The following is a 26,916-nucleotide window of genomic DNA, read 5'->3' on the forward strand; positions in this document are numbered from 1 at the left end:
ACAGTCATAACTTTGAAGTTGTAGATAATTTAGTCTACCTGGGAACCAGCATTAACAGCAATAACAATGTCAGCCTGGAAATACAACGCAGAATCACTCTTGGCAACAGGTGCTACTATGGACTAAGTAGGCAATTGAAAAGTAAAGTCCTCTCTCGACGAACAAAAACCAAACTCTACAAGTCCCTCATCATTCCCGTCCTACTTTACGGTGCAGAAGCGTGGACGATGTCAACATCCGATGAGACGGCACTAGGAGTTTTCGAGAGAAAGGTTTTGCGGATGATTTTTGGTCCCTTAAACTTTGGTAACGGCGAATACCGCAGACGATGGAACGATGAGCTGTATGTGTTATTCGACGACATAGACGTAGTCCAGCGAATAAAAAAACAGCGGCTACGCTGGCTAGGTCATGTTGTTCGAATGGATGAAAGTGCTCCAGCTCTGAAAGTATTCGATGCAGTACCCGCTGGTGGAAGCAGAGGAAGAGGGAGACCTCCACTCCGATGGAAGGACCAGGTGGAGAGGGACCTGGCTTCGCTTGGTATAACCAATTGGCACCAAACTGCCAGAAGGAGGGATACGTGGCGCGCTGTTGTGGACTCGGCTATAACAGCGTAAGCGGTGTCTACGCCAGTCAAGAAGAAGAAGTATATTCTCATACATCCAGCAGTCAGGATTCATTCTGTAAGTTTTTTATATTGTAGAAACATTTTTAGGCTTTTTCCTCGAATTTTTGGTATCATGATCACTATATAATAATCAGCCTTGGGCCCTTGTATCTTTTAGGATGAAAATTGTACACAGTGTTAATCAATAGGCATCCAATCGACTTGTCTTGGGATCGAACCCTCGTCCAACTTTGTGGTAATGGTAATTATGGCCCATATTTTAAAATATTGAAAATTTTTGCTTTTTTACGTTTAAACCCCAATATTTGTTTAGTGTTCTTTCGTCTCTTCTTTGATCAAGTGTCTTTGATCTCTTAATCTCAACTTATCCCATTGAGAGCTCTTCAAACCATTTGTAGTTCTCTCAATATTATTTTTAGATAATTAAAGAAGTGTAAATAACATTGAACATGATCTTTAAGATCTCCTTTTTTGTTTCTTGAAATGAATTTCTGTGTTTCGTGTGAGATTGCGCTCCACTTGAAGACAACCTCCATTTGAACATAGCGGAAAGAACAATGCGCCTACTTATTGACTTGAGGACGGTCACTTAAAATGAGGTTTCTTCTGGACCTAACCTAAATTTTTGTAATATTTTTAATGAGTTTTCTATTTTTAGTCCCTTAGTTCTTCTTTTGGTAGCAATGAAAAAATTATAAAATTTACTAAATTTGGTCTGTGTTTTTCAATAGATGAACTTGAAAAAAATTAATCCTAATAATTTTCATGCCTATCGAACCACCCTGTCTTTAAAGCTTTCGGTTGCCTTTATGCATTGTATTTGCTAGCACATTTGAATCATAAAAATGTCAAGTGACAACTTGAATTATGTATATTGACTACCCTTAGAGTGGGTTCAACCATATTCATTCATTCTTGCACTCAGTCACTTACACTTACTTTTACATTTATATTTATTGTGTGAGCATATGTATTCGCACTTGAATTGGCTTCTATTTTATTGTTATTGTAGTAGCTTAAAGCGCGCCGTGAGGTATGAATAAGAAATCAACGCTTTGCTCAATGACCTTTTTGAGGTCTCCGAGTGCTGATCTCAGTATTTTTATTATTTTTATTTTCATTATAATTTTATTATTTTTTTGTTGCTATTGTATTTCAATTTCATTGCTTAAGTAGGGAATTCACTGAAATGTGCATAATGCGCAGGCGTAACGAACCAAGCGCTTTAAACGGGTGGTTGTATATTTTAGAAAAATTAAACAACACAAGCTAGCTGAATAATGAATATGTATATAAAAAAATGAATATGTATATATAACTGCATACCTACTTACCTGTGGACACCAGTTGAATTGTAGGAATTTCATTCATGATTTATGTATTTGACTGCTAATAAATGGAAGGTGTGTTTGCCAAGTCATTATTAGCACTTTTTCTTCGTTTTTTTGTGGAAGAAGCTGTAATAAATTAAAAAAAGTTATTTAATAGTAATGCAGAAAAAATGTTATGAAATATTATTAGATTTGTCACTATAAATATTATTTCTTCAATTGTGTTAAGAGAGGAAAATTAAAAGTAAAAAATTAAAAATTCATTAATTTTATTTATAAAATATATTTTTGAAATGTGTTTTAAATATTTTTTTTTTAATAATTTTTATTTATAACTAGCAGACCCGGCCACACGTTTTTGTGGCTAAGGTATACATTAAATTAGTAAATCTTTCAATGCAGAGAAAAATTTCTTACTTATAAAGACGAAAACGTTATAGTCGATAAATGTTAAAATGATTGGTAATAGACATTATTGTAGATCTGTGTTAAGCTTAAATCATCATAATTTGTTAAACTTTAATTTTTTTAATCGTATATTGGAGAAAGTAACATATGACCAAATTTCATAGTTGCCTTTTTCTTGGCTTTGGTGACGATATTGATTACCTTCTTCACAGCCAGTCTTCTTCTTTTGCAAAGTTTGATGTTGATTTATGTTACGTAGCATGATGACAACTCACACTACTTTTAATTTGCTGTGGGATAATTGACTACGTTATCCTGATTTGTAGCTGAGTCAACTCTCCTTTAACGACATTCTAAATTGTCGCAGAGATCAAGGAGATCCTTGTTTTTTTACTACCAATATAGGTCATTCAATCAGCCATTTTTGTTTATTATATTATGGTTTCATGTCAGGAAAAACACGATGAATAAGTTCCTCTTGGCCATGAAGTGACAGAAACCCGTTAAAAATGTTATTAATCCATCGAGGTGTGAACTGCGTCGCTACCATCCATGTTCAACTATTTCTACAATCGCAGTATGATATTGTTGGAAAAACACTCATATGTTAGTTGTTAATAGGCGATTCTTTATATGTCGCAACAAATTAGATGATTTTAGGAATGTGATTAGCAGCAGTTGATCCAGGAATAGTCTGGCGAAAATCACCTGCCAACAGAATCATGGCTTCACCAAAAATATTTTCGTTGTCGCGTAAATCTTTTAAAGTCCTGTGCAGTACCTCCACCGACTTGAATATCTGGAAAATCTTCTTTATAGCTCTTTTTTGTTTGGCGATTTTGCAGACTGATGTTTCGTTGATTTGCAAATTTAGGAGTAATTTCAAGGCCGAATTGCCGTTTGTCTGCCTACTAACAGGTGCCAAGTTGCCCCTATTCCCATTATAATTGGGCGTTGAAAATGATTGAAATCGGTTCAGGAATTACCACAACCCTCATGTACTACATATGCTGATTTTCGTTATTCTATTGGACTTTATTTCAAATTGTGTGCAATAAAATTACATCAAAAAATTGCGAGAGTATAAAATGTTCGGTTGCCTTTCCCTACTTGTTACACATTTTTTTGGGCTATCGACACAGCCTTATACAATTGAACAATGATAAAAATATTTTAACAAAGAAACAATGACAACTTTCAAAATATTATTATTTTTTGTTTTGTTTTTTTTTTTTCTAATTTTGTTGTCAATTCAAATAAAATCATCTTCTTGTTATCTTCCTCACTATTTTTCGATGTATACTTACTTTCTAATCCTTCCCTGGGCTTTCATAAATATTTCAAAACTAAAATTAGCCAGATCGGTTTGGCCCTTCTCGACTTTTTCGAGACTAACGACACAAATTGTTTGTATGGGTGATTAGGGAAATTGTGGATTTAAGACTTTTTCAAGCAATTTTTCTAAATTTTCTCTCCGTAAGAACCATCCCGGTACCTCTAAAAACATTCTAAACAAAAAAATTGCGAAATTGGTTCAGCGGTTCTCGAGTTATGCGCTTAGCAACACATTTTGCGATTCATTTTTATATTATAGATATACGATATTAAGAAATTTGTATATCTAAAGCCATTTTGTTTTTAAATATTTTTTTTGAGATTTAAAAAAAATTCAAAATTTAATAATAATAATTTTATTATTTTGAAAAATGTGTTTATATTTATTTTATATTATATTTATTTTTTTATAATCTTTTATGTTCAAGATAACCTTTTTCCTATATAATCGAGATACAGAAATACTAAAATTCCGTGTTTGATATTGTGAAATAGAGAGAACAGCCTAAAAACATATGACCACAAAATCATATCACGGCCTTCTTGTATTGACTCAGAGAGGTTAATAAATTTAATCGCTTGTGGTTCATATACGACATTATTTATATTTTATGTCTAAGAACCAGGAGGCGAGCCAAGAGACGATCGGTTGTTTAACTCATTCTTAGTATATCGTGGATTGTGAAGGTTCCATGTCTCTCCTAGCAAGAAAAATTCGACGTCATGTAACTTCAATTCTGCTGTTATCTTTTCATATTAACTTGGTAAGAACTCTTGCTTGAACTACTTTTTGGTCAAGGATGATTTCTGATCCATGTAATTCTTTTATATTTGGGAATATGTGATGTACATATGTGATTGGCGTTGAACCGTTTACCCGGTTATAGCCGAATCGATGAGAACGCGCCACTCATCTCTATCTTTCGCAGTTCGGCGCCAGTTGGAGATCCCAAGTCTTGCCCAAAATTTTCCTCTCGAAAACTCCTAGTGTTGTCTCATCTGATGTTGACATCGTCCAAGCTTCTGCACCATAAAGCAGGACGGGAATAATAAGCGACTTCTAGACTTTGATTTTGGTTCGTCGAGAGAGGACTTTACTTTTCATATGCCTACTCAGTCCAAAGTAGCGCCTGTTGGCAAGAGTGATTCTGCGCTGGATTTCGAGGCTGACGTTGGTGTTGTTGATACTGGTTCCCAGGTATACGAAATTATTTACGACTTCGAAGTTATGACTGTCAACAGTGACGTGGGAGCCAAGACTCGAGTGCGCTGACTATTTGCTTGATGACAGGAGATATTTCGTATTGTCCTCATTCACCTCTAGACCCATTCGCTTCGCCTCCTTATCCATGCGGGAAAAAGCAGAACAAATGGCGCGGTTGTTGCTTCCGATGATATCAATATCATCGGCGTACGCCAGCAGCTGTACACTCTTATAGAAGATTGTACCTTCTCTATTTAGCTCTGCAGCTCGTATTATTTTTTCAGCATCAAGTTAAAGAAGTCGCAAGGTCCTTCCCAATCATGACGGAGCTTTTGGTGTTGCTCAGCGTCAACTAGCACAGCCGTATTAGTTTTGCGGGTATACCAAATTCAGACATCGCGGCGTAAAGGCAGCTCCCTTTCGTGCTGTCGAAAGCAGGTTTAAAATCGACGAAAAGGTGGTGTGTGTCGATCCTCTTTTCACGGGTCTTCTCCAAGATTTGGCGCATGGTGAATATCTGGTCCATGGTGGACTTTTCAGGTCTAAAGCCACACACTGATAAGGTCCAATCAGTTTGTTGACGGTGCGCTTAAGTCTTTCACACAGTACGCTCGATAGAACCTTGTATGCGATATTTAGGAGGCTGATCCCACGGTAATTGGCGCGGTTTGTGGGATCTCCCGTTTTATGGATTGGGCAGAGCACACTGAGATTCCAATCGTCAGGCATGCTTTCTTCCTACCATATTCTGCAAAGAAGCTGATGCATGCACCTTATCAGTTCTTCGCCGCTGTATTTGAATAGCTCGGCCGGTAATCTATCGGCCCCCGCCGCTTTGTTGTTCTTCAAGCGGGTAATTGCTATTCGAATTTCTTCATGGTCGGGTAATGGAACATCTATTCCATCGTCATCGATTGGGTAATCGGGTTCGCCATCTCCTGGTGTTGTACTTTCACTGCCATTAAGCAGGTCAGAGAAGTGTTCCCTCCATAATCCCAGTATGCCCTGGACATCGGTTACCAGATTACCAACTTGGTCTCTACATGAGGATGCGGCAATCCTCATCGTACCAGCTTGATTTTTGTCGTTGCCGAAATCCAATTGTTTCGGCTGCAGCGGTTCGCAGTGAGTTTGTTGACGGGCGTTCTTTGCGGCACAGAGGCGGGTGCGTATCTTCGCTGCAACCAGATAATGGTCCGAGTCTATATTTGCTCCTCGGGCTGTACGCACGTCTAAAACACAGAAGACATGTCTTCCGTCTATCACAACATGATCGATTTGGTTACGCGTGTTTCGATCAAGAGACAGCCAAGTAGCTTGATGTATTTTCTTATGCTGGAATCTGGTACTACAGACGACCGTATTTCGGGCCCCAGCGAAGTCGATCAGCCTCAGGCCGTTTGGCGATGTTTCGTCATGGAGGCTGAATTTTCCGACTGTTGTGCCAAAGACACCTTTTTTACCCACATTAGCGTTAAAATCGCCAAGCACGATTGTGACATCATGGCGGGGGCAGCGCTCATAGGTGCGTTCTAGGCGCTCATAGAAAGTATCTTTGGTCACATCGTCCTTCTCTTCCGTTGGGGCGTGGGCGCAAATAAGCGATATGTTGGAGAACCTCGCTTTTATGCGGATTGTGGCTAGACGTTCATCCACCGGGGTGAATGCCAGAACTCGGCAACGGAGTCTCTCTCCCACCACAAATCCAACACCAAATTTGCGCTCCTTTATATGGCCGCTGTAGAAGATGTCACAAGGACCCACATTCTTCCGTCCTTGTCCCGTCCATCGCACTTCTTGGATGGCGTTGATATCAGCCTTTAGTCATTATCCTTAAAACGTTTGCAGGGGTCGTCATCAAAAGGGGGGTGTCTCATCCGAGGATTTCTTCTTCGATTTTTCATTGGTACTTCGTTTTTATGTTGTTGGCTACCCAGAGGATACTTGGTCTAAAACCGGAAGTCGTGAGCTGCTTGAATCATGGAGAAGAATCGTTTCTGGCCACTCCCAAGTGAATGACAATCAAAAACTTTCTTCACTTACGTGAACTTCTACATATGATCCCATCCTTGAGAATATAGTCCGCAACAAATTCATTGTTAAAAAATTGTTTAAATGCCTATATCATTTCTATTCCTAACCGCTTTAGATGCTTTGGTCCTTGAATCGCCGATCTATGGAAGTGACCGCCCAACCTCAATTTTGTAATATTATATGTTATTCTTTTCTCGATCCAATAGACGTTTTTCACAGTGATAATAATTTGACAGAAATTCTAATTATTCTCTGAATATTTATGCATTTTCTCTTCACTGTCTTTAATCTTTTCCAGATGCCTACAGGATTATATGGTAAGTTCGAATTTTTTTAACACCACCATTCAATAATTACTTTTAAAAATAAAGTTTTGTTCGTGATACATCGTTACCAAACAATCCTTATAAATCATTATGCGCTTAAAGTCAACAAACCAGAACTTCCTGCTAGCTGGAAGGTTTGATTAATTTATATTAAGAACTACTTATCTTACTGAATTAACTATCTGTTGAATTAATGTTTTGGATTCAGATCAGATCTAATTAGTTCACACCTCCAACCATTGAACTGCCAATAAATCAATACCATTAATATGTTTCGAAAATATTTTTGGAAGACAACTGAAACGTGAGTCCGAAGACGTGGTAACTAAAACTTAAGTCGACGCGTTCGTTAAAAAATACTGTAGATTCGATCAGTCAGTGAACGAGAAGAGTTACGAGGTTTTTAAATATGTTATAGAGATTTCTTTAAAATAAAATGATCTGTAATATTCTATCTTAAGGAACTTCATTAGTGAGTTCCTGTGGAGTATTTTGTATTCACTCTGGATATAAAAATCACGACCCGCGATTCCTAACAACATCACAAGATTCATAACCTCGATTGTACATTTGTCTATCAACTCTTTTAAAATATTAATCCATAACATATCATTAAATCGTACCAAAGTTTAGTATTAATCCAATAGTTTCAACTGGAAATTATTTGACACATCTCAAAACGCTCTGAGTAATATTCACTTTCCCACACTTTCTCATATGCATAGAAGTTTTTTTTCCTGGACACCCATTGACCTGTTAAACATGTAAATTTATGTGCATAAATTTCAATTGCATTGACCCTTACTCTTTTCAACTAAAATATTCTAGTACAAGTCTAGTCGGCAGTTCTTAAATAAATTCACCATAAATAATGAACGTTCAATACAAATACAAAGTACTTTGTATCCTCAACGGTGTAATAAACTTCTTGACTTAAAGCTACCTAATTAGAATTATAGCGCATACAGTCATATGCATACCAAACACTTTCCATGCTCATTAAACTTTTCCTATACTTAAAGACATACGAGGGTTGTTTGCTAAGTCAGATCGAATGTATTAATTTTGAATTTTAAGCACAAACGCTAATCAGTAATACCCTCAGCCTTTGAAAGACCTCTCGACTTAAGTCAGGAGGATTCAAACGATAACAAATGTCACTTTATGAAAGAGTAACTAAAACCATTAATCGTTCCAGAAATATTCAAAAAAAGGGAAAATCAGAGACTTGAGGATACCGTGGCTGTAGGCATTTCAACGAATACAAAAAAATAATACATGTCACACTGGATCCATTATAAGGTTGTTTTTTTAATATCATTTTGTGAACGAAGCATGGATCCATTATATTGATTTTAGAGATCATGGAACGGTCTTATCGATGATCTTTTCTGCTGAATGTACACTTTATTAATCCTATTTAGATCTGTTCGGTCTTGACGGCATGAAGCTCGATGTTGTAGAATCTTGCGAGATCACAATAACGGATTTGTATGTTGGTTACTAAAAAGGTGAACTTAAAGCACGGCTGACGATCGTTCTTAAGCCATCAGTATTATAAAGCTTTATAAAAAAATCATATCAGAAAAAGAGTAAAATATTTGGACGAAAATAATTCTAAAATATTGGCAGATTAGAATAAGTATCGACCTATCTTCGGGTTTGACAAGGAAATTAAAGGTGCACATTATGATAATCGAAGATTTTTTCATACGTATTGTTAAAGTTGGAATTGCGAGGATTGAGCACAATTTTTGGTTTCTCAAACTTGTCTTGTCTAGATATAGGTCGAATAAGGTTGCCTCTGAAACAAAGGTATATTTTAGAGTTTTGGTTCAATAATCATATTTCAATCTTCTAATTTCTGCAGCGCAAGAGCGAACTTTTATTTCATCTAGTACAAAGCGGTGATGTCACAGATTTTCCGACGCAGGGTGTTTGCATCATCACTTTGACTACTTCTCAGTAGAAAGCTGCAAAGTTTCGAAATCTTTTGAAAAATCATTCTTTCGTCACCTCTAAAAAAAAGAGTTTTGAACAACTTATTGGAAGAGTCCGTGAAGGGTTTCGAAAACTATTAGAGGTTGACTTAAATATATTGAGTTAAAAGTAGACGATGACTCTGGTGTTACGACAAATTCTTTTCTATTCGGATTTTCCAAGTAGATGAGACGATCTTCATAATAAAGCTCATTCTATAGGTCGTTTCATTTTAGGAAATAATTGGGTTTGATAAGAGCTTCATAACTCTCTCTAAAGGAGAAGCTCTAAAACTCTCTTCAATCTATCTTGTTTTCATATTTTACGCAAGTGAGGGTGGGAGCTATGGTAATCGAAGAAGGTATGTAGGTGAAGTGGATGTCGTATCTTGATTTTTGCTATTTTTCGTCGAGGAATCAGGGAAGAATTTAAATTAAGCCGAAAAATAAAATGTCTGCTTTTGCTGATTCGTCGAACTACCCTCGTCCAAAAGGGATTTTGCATAATGCGGAGCCTCACTTAGTTGAGTCCATTTTCAAAATGCGCATACAAATAAAGCATGTAGTTGTTGTAATCACTTTGGCCTGCAGCATAAATTTATTGTACAACAAAATGTATGCATTTCCAAACTATTTGCAATTCCAACAACTAATGTCATACATACATACGTGTCAACATATGCTATTTACATATGTGAAACATTGGTTTTTCGTTTGCACATTTTTCGTTCAAGAAGTCAAGAAGGTCGCGCACAGATACCAACATACTATCCACACACACAATTAGTTAGCTGGTCAGCGGGGAAAAGTCGAAAAGCATTGCTTGCCTCGGAGGTGCCTAAGAGCCGCCGCTTTGCGGATGTGGTTCAACAACCGTGTCTTCGATTGCCTCGACTGAGTCGAATGCCTGTAAGTGGAGCAGCTGCACAATTTGCCGCAACACATTAAAATTTACGCGTTTTGTCACAAAGTGTTGTTGTTGGCGGTGCGAAAGTGGGGTTCCAGAGGTGTATTCTTAAATATTTGCCTTTACAATTGTCGCCTTGGTACTGGACGCGCACCTCAACGTCGTTCACTAGTGGTTACTTGTCATTTAAAGCTTAATAATTTATTGTTATTGTTGTATGTTGTTGCATATTTTGCTATGCTAATGCTCCATGCTCCGTTTAAGTACAACATTTTTGCATTTCACAAATCGAAATAAATCAAGGAAAGCGCAGAAAGACACATGTGTGGAATAAAAAGTTGCTCAAAGTCTACGGTAGTTGAACTCTTACTCTAATTTGCACACGCAGTATAGAGGAAAGGATTTGCATTCTATGGAAATATGCTTATATATGTTATTTCATAACACTTTTTTTTATACATGTGGCAACCTTTTTTGAAAATCTTTTCAAACAAATTTTCAGTGTAAACCCTCTTTCAAAACTATTTTGTTCATTTTACTTGTCTCTATCTATTCTTCTTCTTCTTAACTAGCGTAGAAACCGCTTACGCGGTTATAGCCGAGTCCACAACAGTGCGCCACGCATCTCTCCTTTTGGCGGTTTGGCGCCAATTGGTAATACCAAGTGAAGACAGGTCCTTCTCCACCTGGTCCTTCCACCGGAGTGGAGGTCTCCCTCTTCCTCGGCTTCCACCAGCGGGTACTGCATCGAAAACTTTCAGAGCTGGGGCACTTTCATCCATTCGAACAACATGACCTAGCCAGCGTAGCCGCTGTTTTTTTATTCGCTGGACTATGTCTATGTCGTCGAACAACACATACAGCTCATCATTCCATCTTCTGCGGTATTCGCCGTTGCCAATGTTTAAGGGACCGTAAATCTTCCGCAAAACCTTTCTCTCGAAAACTCCTAGTGCCGTCTCATCGGATGTTGACACCGTCCACGCTTCTGCACCATAAAGTAGGACGGGAATGATGAGGGACTTGTAGAGTTTAGTTTTTGTTCGTCGAGAGAAGACTTTACTTTTCAATTGCCTACTCAGTCCATAGTAGCACCTGTTGGCAAGAGTGATTCTGCGTTGGATTTCAAGGCTGACATTATTATCGGTGTTAATGTTGGTTCCTAGGTATACGAAATTATCTACAATTATCAAAGTTATGACTGTCAACAGTGACGAGGGAGCCAAGACGCGAATGCGCTGACTGTTTGTTTGATGACAGGAGATATTTCGTCTTGTCCTCGTTCACCACCAGACCCATTCGCTTTGCTTCCTTATCCAGGCGGGAAAAAGCAGAACTAACGGCGCGGGTGTTGTTTCCAATGATATCGATATCATCGGCGTACGCCAGTAGCTGTACACTCTTGTAGAAGATTGTACCTTCTCTATTTAGCTCTGCAGCTCTTATAATTTTCTTCAGCATCAAGTTAAAGAAATCGCACGATAGCGAGTCACCTTGTCTGAAACCTCGTTTGGTATCGAACGGCTCGGAGAGGTCCTTCCCGATCCTGACGGAGCTTTTGGTGTTGCTCAACGTCAACTTACACAACCGTATAAGTTTTGCGGGGATACCAAATTCAGACATCGCGGCATAAAGGCAGCTTCGTGCTGTCGAAAGCAGCTTTAAAGTCGACAAATAGATGGTGTGTGTCGATCCTTTTTTCACGGGTCTTCTCCAAGATTTGGCGCATGGTGAATATCTGGTCAGTTCTTGATTTTCCAGGTCTAAAGCCACACTGATAAGGTCCAATCAGTTTGTTGACGGTGGGCTTTAGTCTTTCACACAGTACGCTCGATAGAAACTTATAAGCGATGCTAAGGAGGCTTATCCCACGATAGTTGGCGCAGATTGTGGGGTCTCCCTTTTTGTGGATTGGGCAGAGTACACTGAGATTCCAATCGTCGGGCATGCTTTCTTCCGACCATATTTCGCAAAGAAGCTGATGCATGCACCTTATCAGCTCTTCGCCGCCGTATTTGAATAGCTCGGCCGGCAATCCATCGGCCCCGGCCGCCTTGTTGTTCTTCAAGCGGGTAATTGCTATTCTAATTTCTTCACGGTCGGGCAATGGAACATCTGTTCCATCGGCGTCGATTGGGGAATCGGGTTCGCCATCTCCTGGTGTTGTACTTTCACTGCCATTCAGCATGCTGGAGAAGTGTTCCCTCCACAAACACAGTATACTCTGGTCATCAAACACTAGATCACCGCTGGGGGTCCTACAGGAGTGTGCTCCGGTCTTGAAACCTTCAGTTAGTCGCCGGATCTTTTCGTAAAAATTTCGAGCATTACCCCTGTCGGCCAGCTTGTCAAGCTCTTCATACTCACGCATTTCTGCCTCTTTCTTTCTTTTTCTGCAAATGCGTCTCGCTTCCCTCTTCAGCTCTCGGTATCTTTCCCATCCCGCTCGTGTTGCGGTCGATCGCAACATTGCGAGGTAGGCAGTCTGTTTTCTTTCCACTGCGAGACGACAATCCTCATCATACCAGCTGTTTTTTTGGCTTTTCCGAAAGCCAATGGTTTCGGTTGCAGCTGTACGTAAGGAGTTTGATATGCCGTCCCACAGCTCCCTTATACCGAGATGCTGATGAGTGCTCTCAGAGAGCTGGAGTGCAAGTCGAGTAGAAAATCGTTCGGCTGTCGGTTGTGATTGCAGCTTCTCGATGTCGAACCTTCCTTGTGTTTGTTGACGTGTGCGCTTTTCTATACAGAGGCGGGTGCGTATTTTAGCTGCTACAAGATAGTGGTCCGAGTCGATGTTGGGACCACGAAGCGTACGCACATCAAAAACACTGGAGACATGTCGTCCATCTATCACAACATGATCGATCTGGTTGCGAGTGATTCGATCCGGGGACAGCCAAGTAGCTTGATGGATTTTCTTATGCTGGAATCTAGTACTACAGATGACCATATTTCGGGCCCCGGCCAAGTCGATCAGCCTCAGACCGTTTGGTGATGTTTCGTCATGGAGGCTGAATTTTCCGACTGTTGTGCCAAAGACACCTTCTTTACCCACCCTAGCGTTGAAATCGCCAAGCACGATTTTCACATCGTGGCGGGGGCAGCGCTCATAGGTACGTTCTAGGCGCTCATAGAAGGTATCTTTGATCACTTCGTCCTTCTCTTCCGTCGGGGCGTGGGCGCAAATCAGCGATATGTTGAAGAACCTCGCTTTGATACGGATTGTGGCTAGACGTTCATCCACCGGAGTGAATACCAGGACTCGACGACGGAGTCTCTCTCCCACGACGAATCCCACACCGAATTTGCGCTCCTTTATATGGCCGCTGTAGAAGATGTCACAAGGACCCACCTTCTTCCGTCCTTGTCCCGTCCATCGCATTTCTTGGATTGCGGTGATGTCAGCCTTTACTCTTACGAAGACATCAACCAGCTGGGCAGAGGCGCCTTCCCAATTAAGGGTCCGGACATTCCAGGTGCATGCCCTTAAATCATAGTCCTTTATACGTTTGCCGTGGTCGTCATCAAAAGGGGGGTTTCTCATCCGAGGCCTGTGTTTCTTATTCACTGGTTATTCCTTTTTATGTGGTGGGTCCCAAGCCCTACGCACAATCGCATAAGCGGGATTCGCCTCCATCCAGACGGATGTCTGTTGGCTACCCAGAGGATACTTGGTCTAAGACCGGAAGTTGTGAGCTGCTTGAGCCACATGTAAAAGAATCGTTCCTGGCCACTCCCAAGTGAATGGCAGTCAGAAACTTTCCTCACCTCCTCCAAAAAGCAAAAAGGAGGAACGAGTGGCGCGCTCTGGTGGATTCGGCTATAATCGCTTAAGCGGTTTCTACGCCAAATATATATATATATATATATATGAAGGGTTTTTCAATAAGAGCGCTACAAAAGTTTTTTTTTTAACCCTGGAAAGTCATACCTCGTCGTTTCGTCGACGCGAGTGTTTATTTTGTACAAAAGCCGAATGAATCAGAGCTGTGAAAATTTTTTTTATTTCATAAAAGATTTAAGAAAAACTGTTTGATATTGTTTTATTTAGAAGATATATAAACCAGGTAATGTGAATATATTGATTTTAGTAGGTTTTGATAGGTAGGATAATATATTAAGGACTTTGAGTAATGCCGTCGTCGAATCGACGAGGGATGACCTCTACCTTATAAAAATAGCGATGACCTTCTAGGGTTAATAACGTGGTTTGGGATATCAGTGAAATTCTTTATTCCTGTGAATGTACATTCGATGTCATTATATATGGAACTCGATTTCTTTTGCATGGTCACCACGGGCACGCTTGCAGAAATCCAGACTCTGAACCCACTTTTCGATGATTTTCAAGTATAAATCGGCCGATACTGTTGCAATTTCACGTTCGATATTCGTACGAAGTTCATCAATCGTCGCTGGCTTGTTGGCAAAAACCATAGACTACTACAGGAAATAGTCTAACAGCACGACCAAGGCGGTCAATTGACTGGGCCATTTCGTGAGATTTCGCTGTGTGACTTGTGGTACCTTTCTTTTGGAACCACATATTGTCCTAGTCCATATCATCTAATTCGGAGGAAAAAGATTCGGTTATCATTGACAAGTCAGTCAGGATTTTTATGACGACCATAAATTGAATGTAGCGCTCTTAAAGTTGAGGCCACTGACTCTGAATTTCGGTAGTAAATTTTAATAAATTTGACTCGTTGTTGGATCGTATATCTTTCAATGATGAAATGGCAAACGTTACCGAAGAAAAATGTTAAAAGAGCGGGAAAACATATGGCATCGTTTGCTTTCCCCAACGGTTTACTTTTGTAGCGTCGCTTTTGGAAACCCCTTTATATTTCCACTTTTACTAGTTAAGTAAAGCATGGCCAGTATTTTTCAAAACCCATTGTATGGAAATAAAGTATTTTTTAATTAATTCCAATTCAATTGTATTTCCAATTAAGGGCTTGGCATTTCTTAGCATGATCTAACAGTCGCCAATTTGTGACAAACCGGACGACATTTTTAATTCTGTAGGAAAAAAATACACCTACAGGAATTTCATGAAAAATTGTAATAATAATATAAATATAGAAAGAGTAAGGTTGTGAGTAAGCAAACAAAAACAAAGGGTCGATATTCACACGCACATATGTATGTATGTATACAGATCAAAGTGTAAAGTGTAAATACTAAATGTATAAAAGTCATACACACACATCCACAACTAAATCCACATGCATGTATGTATGTTAATATATCACATCAGTGGCACAAAGTGAATTCCAAAGAAAAGCAATTGAGTAAAGAGTGTCAATGTGTAATGCAATACAATGGCGATAGTCTCGCACAAATACTAGTGTAAAAATACAATTATAAGGAAATGAATGTACAAAACTAAAACGCATAGTAATGCAAATAATCATTAACCCCACAACAACAACAACAAAAACACATATACAGAAAATATACTTATATATCCATTGTGTACAACAATGCATGCAGATTATAGAGTCATCATTGACTGATGACTACCTAAAGACTAGTCAATCATAATAGTGAGAAATACTCGGAAGTAATACACATACATACTTATTCATTTACTATATCCCGGTCATAATAATGCAAGTTTTGGTCCTAAAAGATCTAGTTACTTAACCGTATACTAAAAGGCTAAATATTGTTCCGAAAAAGATATGGAATAGCGATAAAAGTATTTCTTTCGATTTAAACAAAAAAAGTTTCCTGGAAGTGATCTTAAAGTTTAGATTGGTATTGTACTCTGAAAAAATCACTTCAGAGGCTTATGCTCAATTATTATTAGACGAGTGTGCTCTTTTCTCTTGAAAATCCAATCATGACAAGAATCTTTACCAAAAAATGTTAAGAAAGTATGAATTAAGATACCAATCTCAAGGAAATTTCGTGATGTCAAGGGATTTTAGTCAAGGCGGTGAATCATTTCAAGACTACAAGGCAAGTTGGGTTTCCTTCATTGTCGATAATGTATTTATACTAACTACAACTCATTGCTGAAGCAAAGGTCCGTCCAGGAGTAAAGGTTGATAAGTCTCTTTCAATTTATGGTCGGAGTGGAAAGCGAATTGACTTATATAAGAAAATCAACAATAAAGAGTTTGAACCATTATATGGATTTCGGTTTTCTCAACCACGAAATTCATGGAAATAATTTCGAAACTCTTCAGTTGTTGCCTATATGCAGATGGTTTTAGGTTACTTCAAATGGAATGGGAACAAATAGGTGCGCCGCTGTCCTCTTGCAACTTGCTTCGGGAACTCTTGCAACTCAGCCGAACTGAGCAGGCGCTGGATAGTCACTAGCACCTGTTCTGTTGCAATATCATTCTGGCCCAAAGTAAATCGCAAGAGGTCAAGAGAACTCTTTGCCCTAAACAAGGTCAATCTTTCCCAAGTTATATGTGTTCTAATTGGCCATTGTCCTATCGGGACTTACGCGGTCAAATTAAAAATGTTACCGGATGCTAGCTGCAAAAGCTTTCCTTTTGGAATGTCCCGCCTTTGCGAGATCTAGACAAAAAATCCTTAGATCTCACTTTTTTGGGCACCGCCGCGAATTAGCGGATACAGAAGTTAAAAACCTCTGCAGATTTGTGGTAGGTTCCAAGCGCTTTGTCGATTCATAAATAAGTGAGAGAGTTGAATTTTTCTTGATAGTCTAAGTGGGTTTCCCTTTCTAGGGAAACAGCCTTCGTACCTAACCCACCAACACGATTAGAATTCTCAGGTAGTATCTGTTTCTAGAGGAGGTTAGCAAATACTAATTACTAACCTAAAGGAACTAGTTGAGAGTCTATTTAGAGCTAATCCAGTTTTCTGCAGGGTTACTAGGGCAAATCAGCGAATTTGATACATAAATGAGCATACAGATGCCTGACAACACATGCTTATTTATCTGGAATATATGTATGTATGTATATAAGTAAAGTCCCAGCAACAAATACCTCACTGTTTTTTTGTTGTTGTCATATAGTTATCTGCATAAATATAAAGAAAATATTTATATAAATCTGAGTATGCATAACAGCCGTATTGTCAGCGTATCCGTCATTGTCTGTCTGCAATAGAGGAGTACATACACACCCATACACATGCACATTCATAAATATTAATATATGAAGACATCATTCATATTACTATATGCATATCTGTTGGTGGACAGACACCTACATATATCTAACTGCATTTGACCCGATATTGTGAAAGTGAAAACATAGAAATGCATTTGCGCTGATTACTAGCTCCGTTAGCAAGCTGCTCTGCCTTTGCTGGCGTGCATTCACCAGTCACAATTACAACAAATATATGACAATGTCATCATCGAGAGACTTCGCGGTATTATGTGTTAGTTGGCATCTCTGCGGTGACAGCTAACATTCATCGCGCATCCGTTACTACACCCGTTACTGCGACATTGTGTTCGCACTTAATAGCTTGCCGTTAGTCATCGATGGCCTCAAATTATTGGTTTTTGGTTTCATATTTCATTACTTAAGTTAGTTGTAATACCGATTACTTTCATTATTGGCTTTGCTTTGCTTACCCAGTTTACTGCTGAGTTTTTCCACTTTTCCTCTAGTTTTCTCTTCTGTGTACCATTTTTGTAACACCTTTTAAGTTGAGCTCAATATCGGGGTTACGTGGAGAGGTAATTACTGTTATTAACCAGGTGTACAGATAATTATCTACATATTATATTTTTGTGTTTTTTTTTTGTGACATAAGGGAGATTCAAAGCAAAATTCAGAAGTGTGTATAGATCGAAAACGGTGGATCGATTTACATATTGAATCGATTATTTGGAATAAAAAAGACCTGGACAAATAACAATAAATATTTGCCAAGAAAGCATAGAAATCAATGAATGTTTTTAGTCCCACCCATATAATTGACTTTAGTTTTTCAGTAATGTTTTTCCGTTTTATGATGACAATTTTATACTCTCACAATAAAAGTTGCTAAGAGAGTATTATAGTTTTGTTCACATAACGGTTGTTTGTAAGTCATAAAACTAAACTAGACGAGTTGAAATCCGAATGTCTGTCTGTCCGTCCGTCCGTCTGTCTGTGCAACGGATAATTTGAGTAAAAATTGAGATATCTTAACGAAACTTGAAACACGTATTCCTTGGCACCTTGAGGAGATTGCTTTCGAAAATGGGCAAAATCGGACCATTGCCACGCCCACAAAACGACGAAAACCAAAATACTATAAAGTGTCATAACTAAGCCATAAATAAAGAAAATTTGGAACAAAGGATTGCACAAGGAAGGGGCATATTTGGATGTAATTTTTTTGGGGAAGTGGGCGTGGCCCCGCCCCCAAATCGGTTATTTGTATATATCTCGCAAACCAATAAAGCTATATAAACCAAACTTCCTGCAGTCGTTTCTCCTACGTACCCCACCACATACCATGAAAATAGTTAAAATCGGATAATAACCACGCCCACCTCCCATACAAAGGTTGAAAATTACTAAAAGTGGGTTGACTCACTAACGAAAAACGTCAGAAACACTAAATTTCACATAAGAAATGGCAGAAGGAAGCTGCACTGAGATTTTTTTACAAAATGGAGAAGTGGCATCGCCCATTTGTGGGTCAAAGACCATACCTCAGGAAGTATTCGACAGATTTCAATGAAATTTGGTGTATAATATTTTCTTGACACCCTGATGACACGTGTGGAAAATGGATGAAATCGGTTCACAACCACGACAACTTCCCATATAACTCATTTTTGAATACCATCTTATTCCTTCACTTTATAATATATACATAAGGACCAATGAAGATAGCGACTTTTCACCGAAAATTTCGGTAAATCTCTCAGGTATCTTAATTTAATTCAGAGAAAATATATTGTAATAGTGTGTCTCTGTACCAGAAAAGGTTAAAATCGGGTCATAACTTCCCTTATATATGAATTTATGAGAATACCTAATTATAGGATTTTCAAAAATACGATGGGCTTAATAGCTTATAAATCGGTTACTATGTGAAATATATTTATGCCGAATATATGGATCAAATTGTGTATTTTTTAATAAAAATATAGCTATACATTGCGAGAGTATAAAATGTTCGGTTGCATCCGAACTTAGCCTTTCCTTACTTGTTATATTTATATAAAAAGATATTTATGGAATCACTGAAACAATTTAGTTATTATTATTAATGGATGCCTCTAACGGATGCGTATATACTAGAGTTTAGAGTTGCCAGCAACAAATATGAAATAAAGTTAGGTTAGGTTAGTCTGGTAGGCAAATAAGTCACTCATAGACAAGTTAGGTCCTTAGCTATAACAGATGGAGTGCGTAGCTCATGAGGAGTAGTCTTCCATGATGATGAAATAAGATAATTAAGAGATCTACACAGATGAGATCATGTTTCAATCGATTCAGAAGGAAAAATTTATCAAGTAAATAGAAGAAGCAAAATATACATAAAATTTAAGTAATTCTATCATTTGTTATGTTAGGTTTGTCTGGTGGGTCAGCAGGCCCCGCACAGACCAATTATGGTTCTTAGCGACACCAGATGGAGTGCCGTCACGTATTCCCTGAGAAGTAGTCATTGCTTAGAATGTCAGCGCTGACTAACGATATCTCCACCAACTTATTGTATTGTGGGGCAGCTAAATAACTGAAGCGTTGTCTTGCTAGTGAACAATAGAAGAAAAATCTATAACGTTATTGAAATATTTGACCATAAGACCTTAGAGACCTGCTAAGAACATAACTAAATTAATGTTTTGCAAAAACACAAACAACAATCTAGATTCTCGTCTCTAATTTTAAGACTTATTTTAGCTGTGAATTCGAAAAGGTAAAAAAAGGAATTGTTTTGCTGTAAACCGTGACTCAATTTCTCAGGTCTGAATTATTGTGGGTAATAATTATTTATTTTTTTGGATCAAAATATTCCTGACCAATATGGTTTAAGTAAGTTCTATTTTGAAGTTAAATATACGAATAAACTCCATAAAACCAGAAATCAACGGAATTGGCAACACAGCCCGAAAATGGATTGAAAAATTTTAATCTTAAGGTATCAATTTCATAAATATAAATACTGTGGAACTTCCATAACTCGAACTTCTATAAGTCAAAGATCGCCATAACTTGAACTTTTGAATTATCAATAGCGTTTAGAAATCAAATTTCATACAAATTTCCTTCCTTAACTCGAAATCTATAAGTTCTATATTTTACAGATTTTTGAAAAATGTATGTATTAATGAACATTTCTATAACTCGAAGTATAACTCTCTAACTCGAAGTTTTTTTGTGGATTATGGTGATTCGAGTTAGAGAAGTTCTACTGTATTAATATACACGAGCTTATTCAACAATATCTCAGCATACTTTGGATCTATTTCATTTTAGTCTTTTATGGAAATAATATAGCTTTCCGGAAAGCTGTTGCAATCAGAAGGGCAACAGTTTAGAAAGAAGGTGGGATTTAGGTAAAGTTTATTTTAAATTATTCCAAAACATAAATACTAATATAAGTAATATTATCGATGAACTTTAATATATAAGCGCTTAAAAGTAGTCCATTGAAGTTTGCACTAGATTTCAATTAATTTCTATACGATGAAAGAATACCACATATTTAAGCGACTTCGCTTAATTATTCAAACATAATTTTCAACCATTTAATTTCAGCTTTCTTAAATTGCCAAACATTCTACTAATCAGCATACAAATTATATTACGGACAACACGTTCGAAAACCAAAATAAGAAAAACAAAAAGAATAAGCGAAAAAAATCAAATAACACCACGCGCCATATAATTATCAAAAATTACTGAAACTACTCATAAATTTGTCAAAACTAGTTTTCAAGAAACGCTTAAGATATAGAAATAGACAAAATTAAAAACGAAAAAAAAACAGTGAACCAAAAACAGCGAAAAAAGCGTTGACACACTGACACCACGAACGCGCTGTCATGTTTCGGCTGTCAAATTCATTTAAACGCCAGCAAGTGATCATTCATATGCGCGTATGTATATATTTGGCTATATGTATGTAGGTGATTATTACAATTATTTATCAAAATATTTTTTTGCTTTTGCTTTTAATATGTGCGCCACATATTTGTACGTGCACTTGTTTATGTGTCAAAATTTTGTACGATTCATGTCATTTAGCGTAATGTTTGCTCACGACCAAAATGGTTAGTAATTTTTTTTTCAAAATTTTTTCTTTTAATTATTTTTTTTTTTAATTTTTTATGATATGGTTAAGAAACTGTCTTTTGATTTATTTTGTTTTAATTTGATAGTGGAAGTAATTGGATTTATTATGGTAAGAAATATGATAATCCGTGACCAAGTTATTAAAGTTGGCTTAGGTTCGATAGTGCTTTATGAATGATTACTATAAGGAATGAACTGAACTTTCTGGTTTAAATTAATTCAGAGGTAACATATTTATTGTTTTATAATAAATTTTAACAGCGCTCAGATATCTCTGTATATAGCCTTGTTAACCCTATATGACTTGAGTAGAATCCTAACCTCAAACAGTTGATATTATTTCTGAAACGTTGATGAATTTTGAGAGAGAGAGAGATTGATAGATCAACTCTATGGTTATGACTTTTGTTGGAAATAACTTATACTATAGTTTCCTCAGTGTTTTGAAAACAACCAAAATGGTACTATATAATATGGTTTTAAAAAATATCGACTTCCCAAAAATGCTAAATCTGGTAGCTCTATACAACAAAAGCTGAAAATTATTATTCAGAATTAATTTTATTTTCTCTGTTTTAAGTAAAAGCTTTCAGAAATTTTTAATAAAGAATGAGAAATTCCACAGATTATCTATATAAGCTGGTTCCATGATGTAAAATAAGACCCTAAATAAGACCTAGCTAATACTTCGCAGTATGACTCATGGTTCAAGAGAAGTAAATGTCCCGTGACCAGCCTTCTACAATAACCTCAACTAGTAGTCTAGAAAATGAATTCTCTTATATAACTACGTTTTATCTATAAAGTAATTAATTCCATTAATCGCAAAGGGTAGCTACATATGTGGATCTATTAAGATTTCTTTATATGTTTTTCGGTTCCATTTTTTCATATTTGTAAGAACTAAGTTTATTCTGTAGACCTGTTTGGCTTTCATAAAATGCACATAACCTTAAATTAGACCCTCGTCCATTATCTGTAAATAAAATATTCAGTTTAACTCCAAACTTGGTTTTCCTGAATTTCTGGTTCATCGTCACTACTTTGAAAATGAAGTTGACACGAATTTCCTATCTCAACTAGGGAATCTATTTCCTATCTCACCTCTATATCAAAGAACTCCATGACTTTATTTCTTAAAATATGATTGTTTTGGAGAACCGATGGGGTAGTATACATATAAGATAAGCTCTGGAATTCAACTCCTAAACTAGTCAACGATGGGCTAGGTCCTACTTTGTTTCAGTGATAAACTCATCACATTAACCCAAAATCATTAAATACAGTTCTCGTTTTTAGACTTGAAAATTATAAACCACCACTGGCTGATCAATACTTGGAAGCTTTAGTGCGATCCCGAGCTAATAATGCATTCTTCTTTTTTTATATCCATTATGAATTCGAAAACCGTCGAGAAGTAACAGCCGATAAGAATACCTTTGCCTTTAGCTTTAGCAGAGTTCCACACCTATTTTTCTTCGATCATCAGTAATCAGAAGCAATCTCAACCATGCTGGATTCAACAAGGAAGTTCATTAGATATGTATTATTTTTTATTATACAAATATTTTATGAACAATCAAAATTTGGTATGCATAATATACGCTTAGGAATTGCAATTTTATGTTTATTGACTGAATTTTCATGAATAAAGTTGATTTTTTTACTATTATTTCATGGTTTCGTGTCAAAACTAAAAAAAAAATGTAAACCAATCATGAATATATTAAAGCATTTATCTATCTACTTAAAAGATCTAAAAAAATATCGATTGACCAAGACGGCATTACAACAAAGATAAAAATCAAAACAACAAAAAGAATAGTTTAGACTACAAAGTAATCGAGGGCAGCTCATTAGTGCTACAAATAATTTGAAGCAGGTGAATTAATTTAAATAGACGACGAAGAGCCAGAAAGACAAAGGAATGAGGGTAACCTATTGAACGTGATTAGCAAATGAATAGCAGAGGTATGGAGGAAAAAGAGAAAAATAAACAAGAAAAAATTGAAAATAAAAATCAAGAAAAAAATAAAATTGAAAAGTTCGAATTTATTAACTCAGGTAAATTAAAACACGCAAACTATTAAACTATTATAATTATTAGCTTGAGTACCACAAAATTTGAATTTGATTTTTTGAAAAAAATTAAATTTTTTGTTTAATTTTTATTCTTTTTTTACTTCACAAAATTTATTATTTTTTTGTTTTATGCTTGTGCGTGACTCTGTCGCACATGCTGCACATAAATAAGGGATTTTAGAAAAATATTTTTTCTGTTTTATTTTTTTTTAATTAGTGCCACTGCAATAACTTATGACAAAAACTAAAATGATTACAATTTTATTTAATGTTTTTGTTTTATATATATTTCTTCATTTAATAGTCGCATTTGTGTGCTAGAAAACATAAATTTATCGAAAAAAAAGGTTTAAGACTGAAAAAAATTTATAAAAGTAATAAAAACAAGTAAGGAAAGGCTAAGTCAAGGGTGCAACCGAACATTTTATACTCTCGCAATTTATTGAAAAAATTTAACCAATACATATATGCGGAATAAAGCTCACCGTATTTTTGAAAAACCTATAATTAGGTATATGGGAGCTAGGAGAAGATACTTTTGAAAAACCTACAATGAGGTATATGGAAATGTTATGACCCGATTTTAATAATTTTTGGAACAGAGACACACTTTTAGAACAATTTCCTCTGAATTAAATTGAGATATCTGAGAGATTTACCCATATTTTCGGTTAAAATTTATCCTTAGGCGCTGAGTTCAACATGTTCGATATCTGGGGCCTTGAAAAGTTATAGTCCGTTTTCGACAATTTTTTCACAAGTGAAGCCATAGATGATATGCACTAATTGTGTAAACTTTTATTCCGTTATCTTCATTGGTTCCTTATGTTTACATTATAAAGTGAAGGAATAAGATGGATTTCAAAATTGAGTTATAAGGAAAGTAGTAGTGGTTGTGAACTGATTTTGCCCATTTCTTGTCCGTGTTATCAGGGTGTCAAGAAAATATTATATACCGAATTTCATTCGAATCGGTCGAGTAGTTCCTGAGATATAGTTTTTGACCCATAAGTGGGCGATGCCACGCCCATTTTCCATTTTGTAAAAAAATCTGAGTACAGCTTCCTTCTGCTATTTCTTCTGCAAAATTTAGTGTTTCTGACGTATTTCGTTAGTTAGTTAACCCACTTTTAGTAATTTTCAACCTAACCTTTGTATGGGAGGTGGACGTGGTTATTATCCGATTTCAATTATTTTCATGGTGTGTGGTGGGGTATGTAAGAGACCCGACTGCAGAAAGTTTGGTTTATATAGCTTTACTTTTATGGCTTAATTATGACACTTTATGTGTTTTTGGTTTTCGTCATTTTGTGGGCGTGGCAATGGTCCGATTCTGCCCATTTGCAAACTTGATCTTCTTATGGTGCCAAGGAATATTTGTGCCAAGTTTCGTCAAGATATCTTAATTTTTACTTAAGTTACAGCTTGCACAGACGGACAGACGGACGGACGGACAGACGGACGGATGGACAGACATCCGGATTTCAAATCTACTCGTCATCCTGATCACTTTGGTATATATGACTCTATATCTAACTCTTTTAGTTTTAGGTGTTACAAACAACCGTTATGTGAACAAAACTATAATACTCTCGTAGCAAATTTTGTTGCGAGAGTATAAAAATATATTTAAAAAATTTTAGCCGCCAAATAATTATACCCTGAACAGGGTATATTAAGTTTGTCACGAAGTTTGTAACACCCAGAAGGAAGCGTCGGAGACCTTATAAAGTATATATATAAATGATCAGTATGTTGAACTGAGTCGATTTAGCTATGTCCGTCCGTCTGTCTGTCTGTATATATACCAACTAGTCCTTCAGTTTTTAAGATATCGTTTTAAAATTTTGCTATTTTCTCTTCAAGAAGCTGCTCATTTGTCGGAACTGCCGATATCGGACCACTATATCATATAGCCATACAAACTGAACGATCGGAATCAATGGCTTGTATGGAAAACTTCCGCACTTTACTACATATCTTCACGAAATTTGGTGTGAGTTATTGCTCATAGAAATAATTTAATCTCCGAAAAAATTGTTCAGATCGGTTCATTATAGCATATAGTTGCCATACAAACTGAACGATCAGAATCAATGGCTTGTATGGAAATTTTCGCATTTGACGTGGTATCTTCACGAAATTTGACATGGATTACTGCTTAAGGTAATAATATAATCTCCGAAGAAATTGTTCAGATCGGTTAACTATATAACCTTAATGTTTCTAGCAAACAACCTGGCTAAAAAGAATTAGTAAAATGTTTTCTTTTTTTAATTACTTTTTCTTACGTCTTTAGATTTGCTTAAACACATAGTTACTAAAAGAAATGCACCTGTGTAGGGTATATTAGCTTCGGTACAGCCAAAGTTAACGTTTTTTCTTTTTTTTTAATTTTTATTTTTTGTCAACATTTAATTTTACTTTTGGAAAGCAAAAATTGTCAAATAATCATAAATCAAGTGATTTAGTGGTGACTAATTGGAGGAATTTCATTTTTTTTTTGTATTTGTATTCTATATTTCTTTCTTTTCTCCTCAACAGTGCTTCTCAAAAAGTTTTAAAAACTTTTTTTCCTCAGTTCTTAATTTTATCTCAAACTATCTCGCCTGAGTTTTTGGATTACAGTCTACTTACTGTTTTGTAGATCCGATCCACATGTCTACTTTTGTGCCTATAAATATTTCAGGTCTCCTGCCTTTGACACTTTTCAATTTAGTTACTTAGTGGGATTAAGCGCCTTCAACTAAAGCATAATTTATGGATATTTTTAAACACACGATTATTTTGGATTTACATTACAGTGCAATCAACAACAAACAGCCCGAAGCATATTGCTACTATTTTTTTTTTTAATTTCTTCTAAGATTTCTGAATATTTATGTTTTTTTTTGTGGATGGAAATTTTCAAAATTTTGAAGTATTTGAAAAATCAAAATTAATGCTTTCCAAAATGTGTCTTTTAGTAAATTCAGTAGTCAAAAAGTGGATTAAGAAAGTCTAATAGACACACCAGTTAACCATTTGGCAATAAATCAATTTTAAATCGAGAAGCTTTCTGATATCATTCTTCTTCTGGATAGGTCCGTCTTCTGGATGTTCGCCCAAGCGATTTTAAATGAGTTTATAATAGTCTGATAGTCGATTCTTAGCTATTTTTCTTAGCCAACTAATGTATCCAAGATCACTCCTAATTAAACTTTCTACCACTGAAAAGACCTCCCTCTCCTTAATATAGGCGAGCTCTCTCTTCGTCTACTACCACCAGTTGAATACCTTAAGAACTGGAGATTGATATCTTATCCGATGCAAGTAAAAACGAAAATTTTGGTTTCTTTCTAGAAACCTCGACACTAACCTATATATTATGCTCATTTTCCACCTTAATCTTACTTACATGTGTTCGGGAAACTTGATGTCCTAAATTTTAAACTCA

At 36.5% G+C, this 26,916-nt stretch overlaps 1 protein-coding gene across 2 annotated transcripts in view; it reads left to right on the forward strand.

Annotated features, from left to right (window-relative positions):
• The window catches only part of LOC114804952 (uncharacterized), a 339,668-nt gene that overhangs the window by 104,176 nt on the left and 208,576 nt on the right, over positions 1 to 26,916 (forward strand). For both annotated transcript variants that reach the window (XM_054233384.1, XM_054233383.1), the window contains exon 3: positions 7,242 to 7,260. In XM_054233384.1, coding sequence (XP_054089359.1) covers positions 7,242 to 7,260 — 19 coding nt within the window. The remainder of the gene's footprint in view (positions 1 to 7,241; positions 7,261 to 26,916) is intronic.

This window comes from Zeugodacus cucurbitae, chromosome 6 (genome assembly GCF_028554725.1).
Source record: "Zeugodacus cucurbitae isolate PBARC_wt_2022May chromosome 6, idZeuCucr1.2, whole genome shotgun sequence".
NCBI classification, from domain to species: Eukaryota; Metazoa; Arthropoda; class Insecta; order Diptera; family Tephritidae; genus Zeugodacus; species Zeugodacus cucurbitae.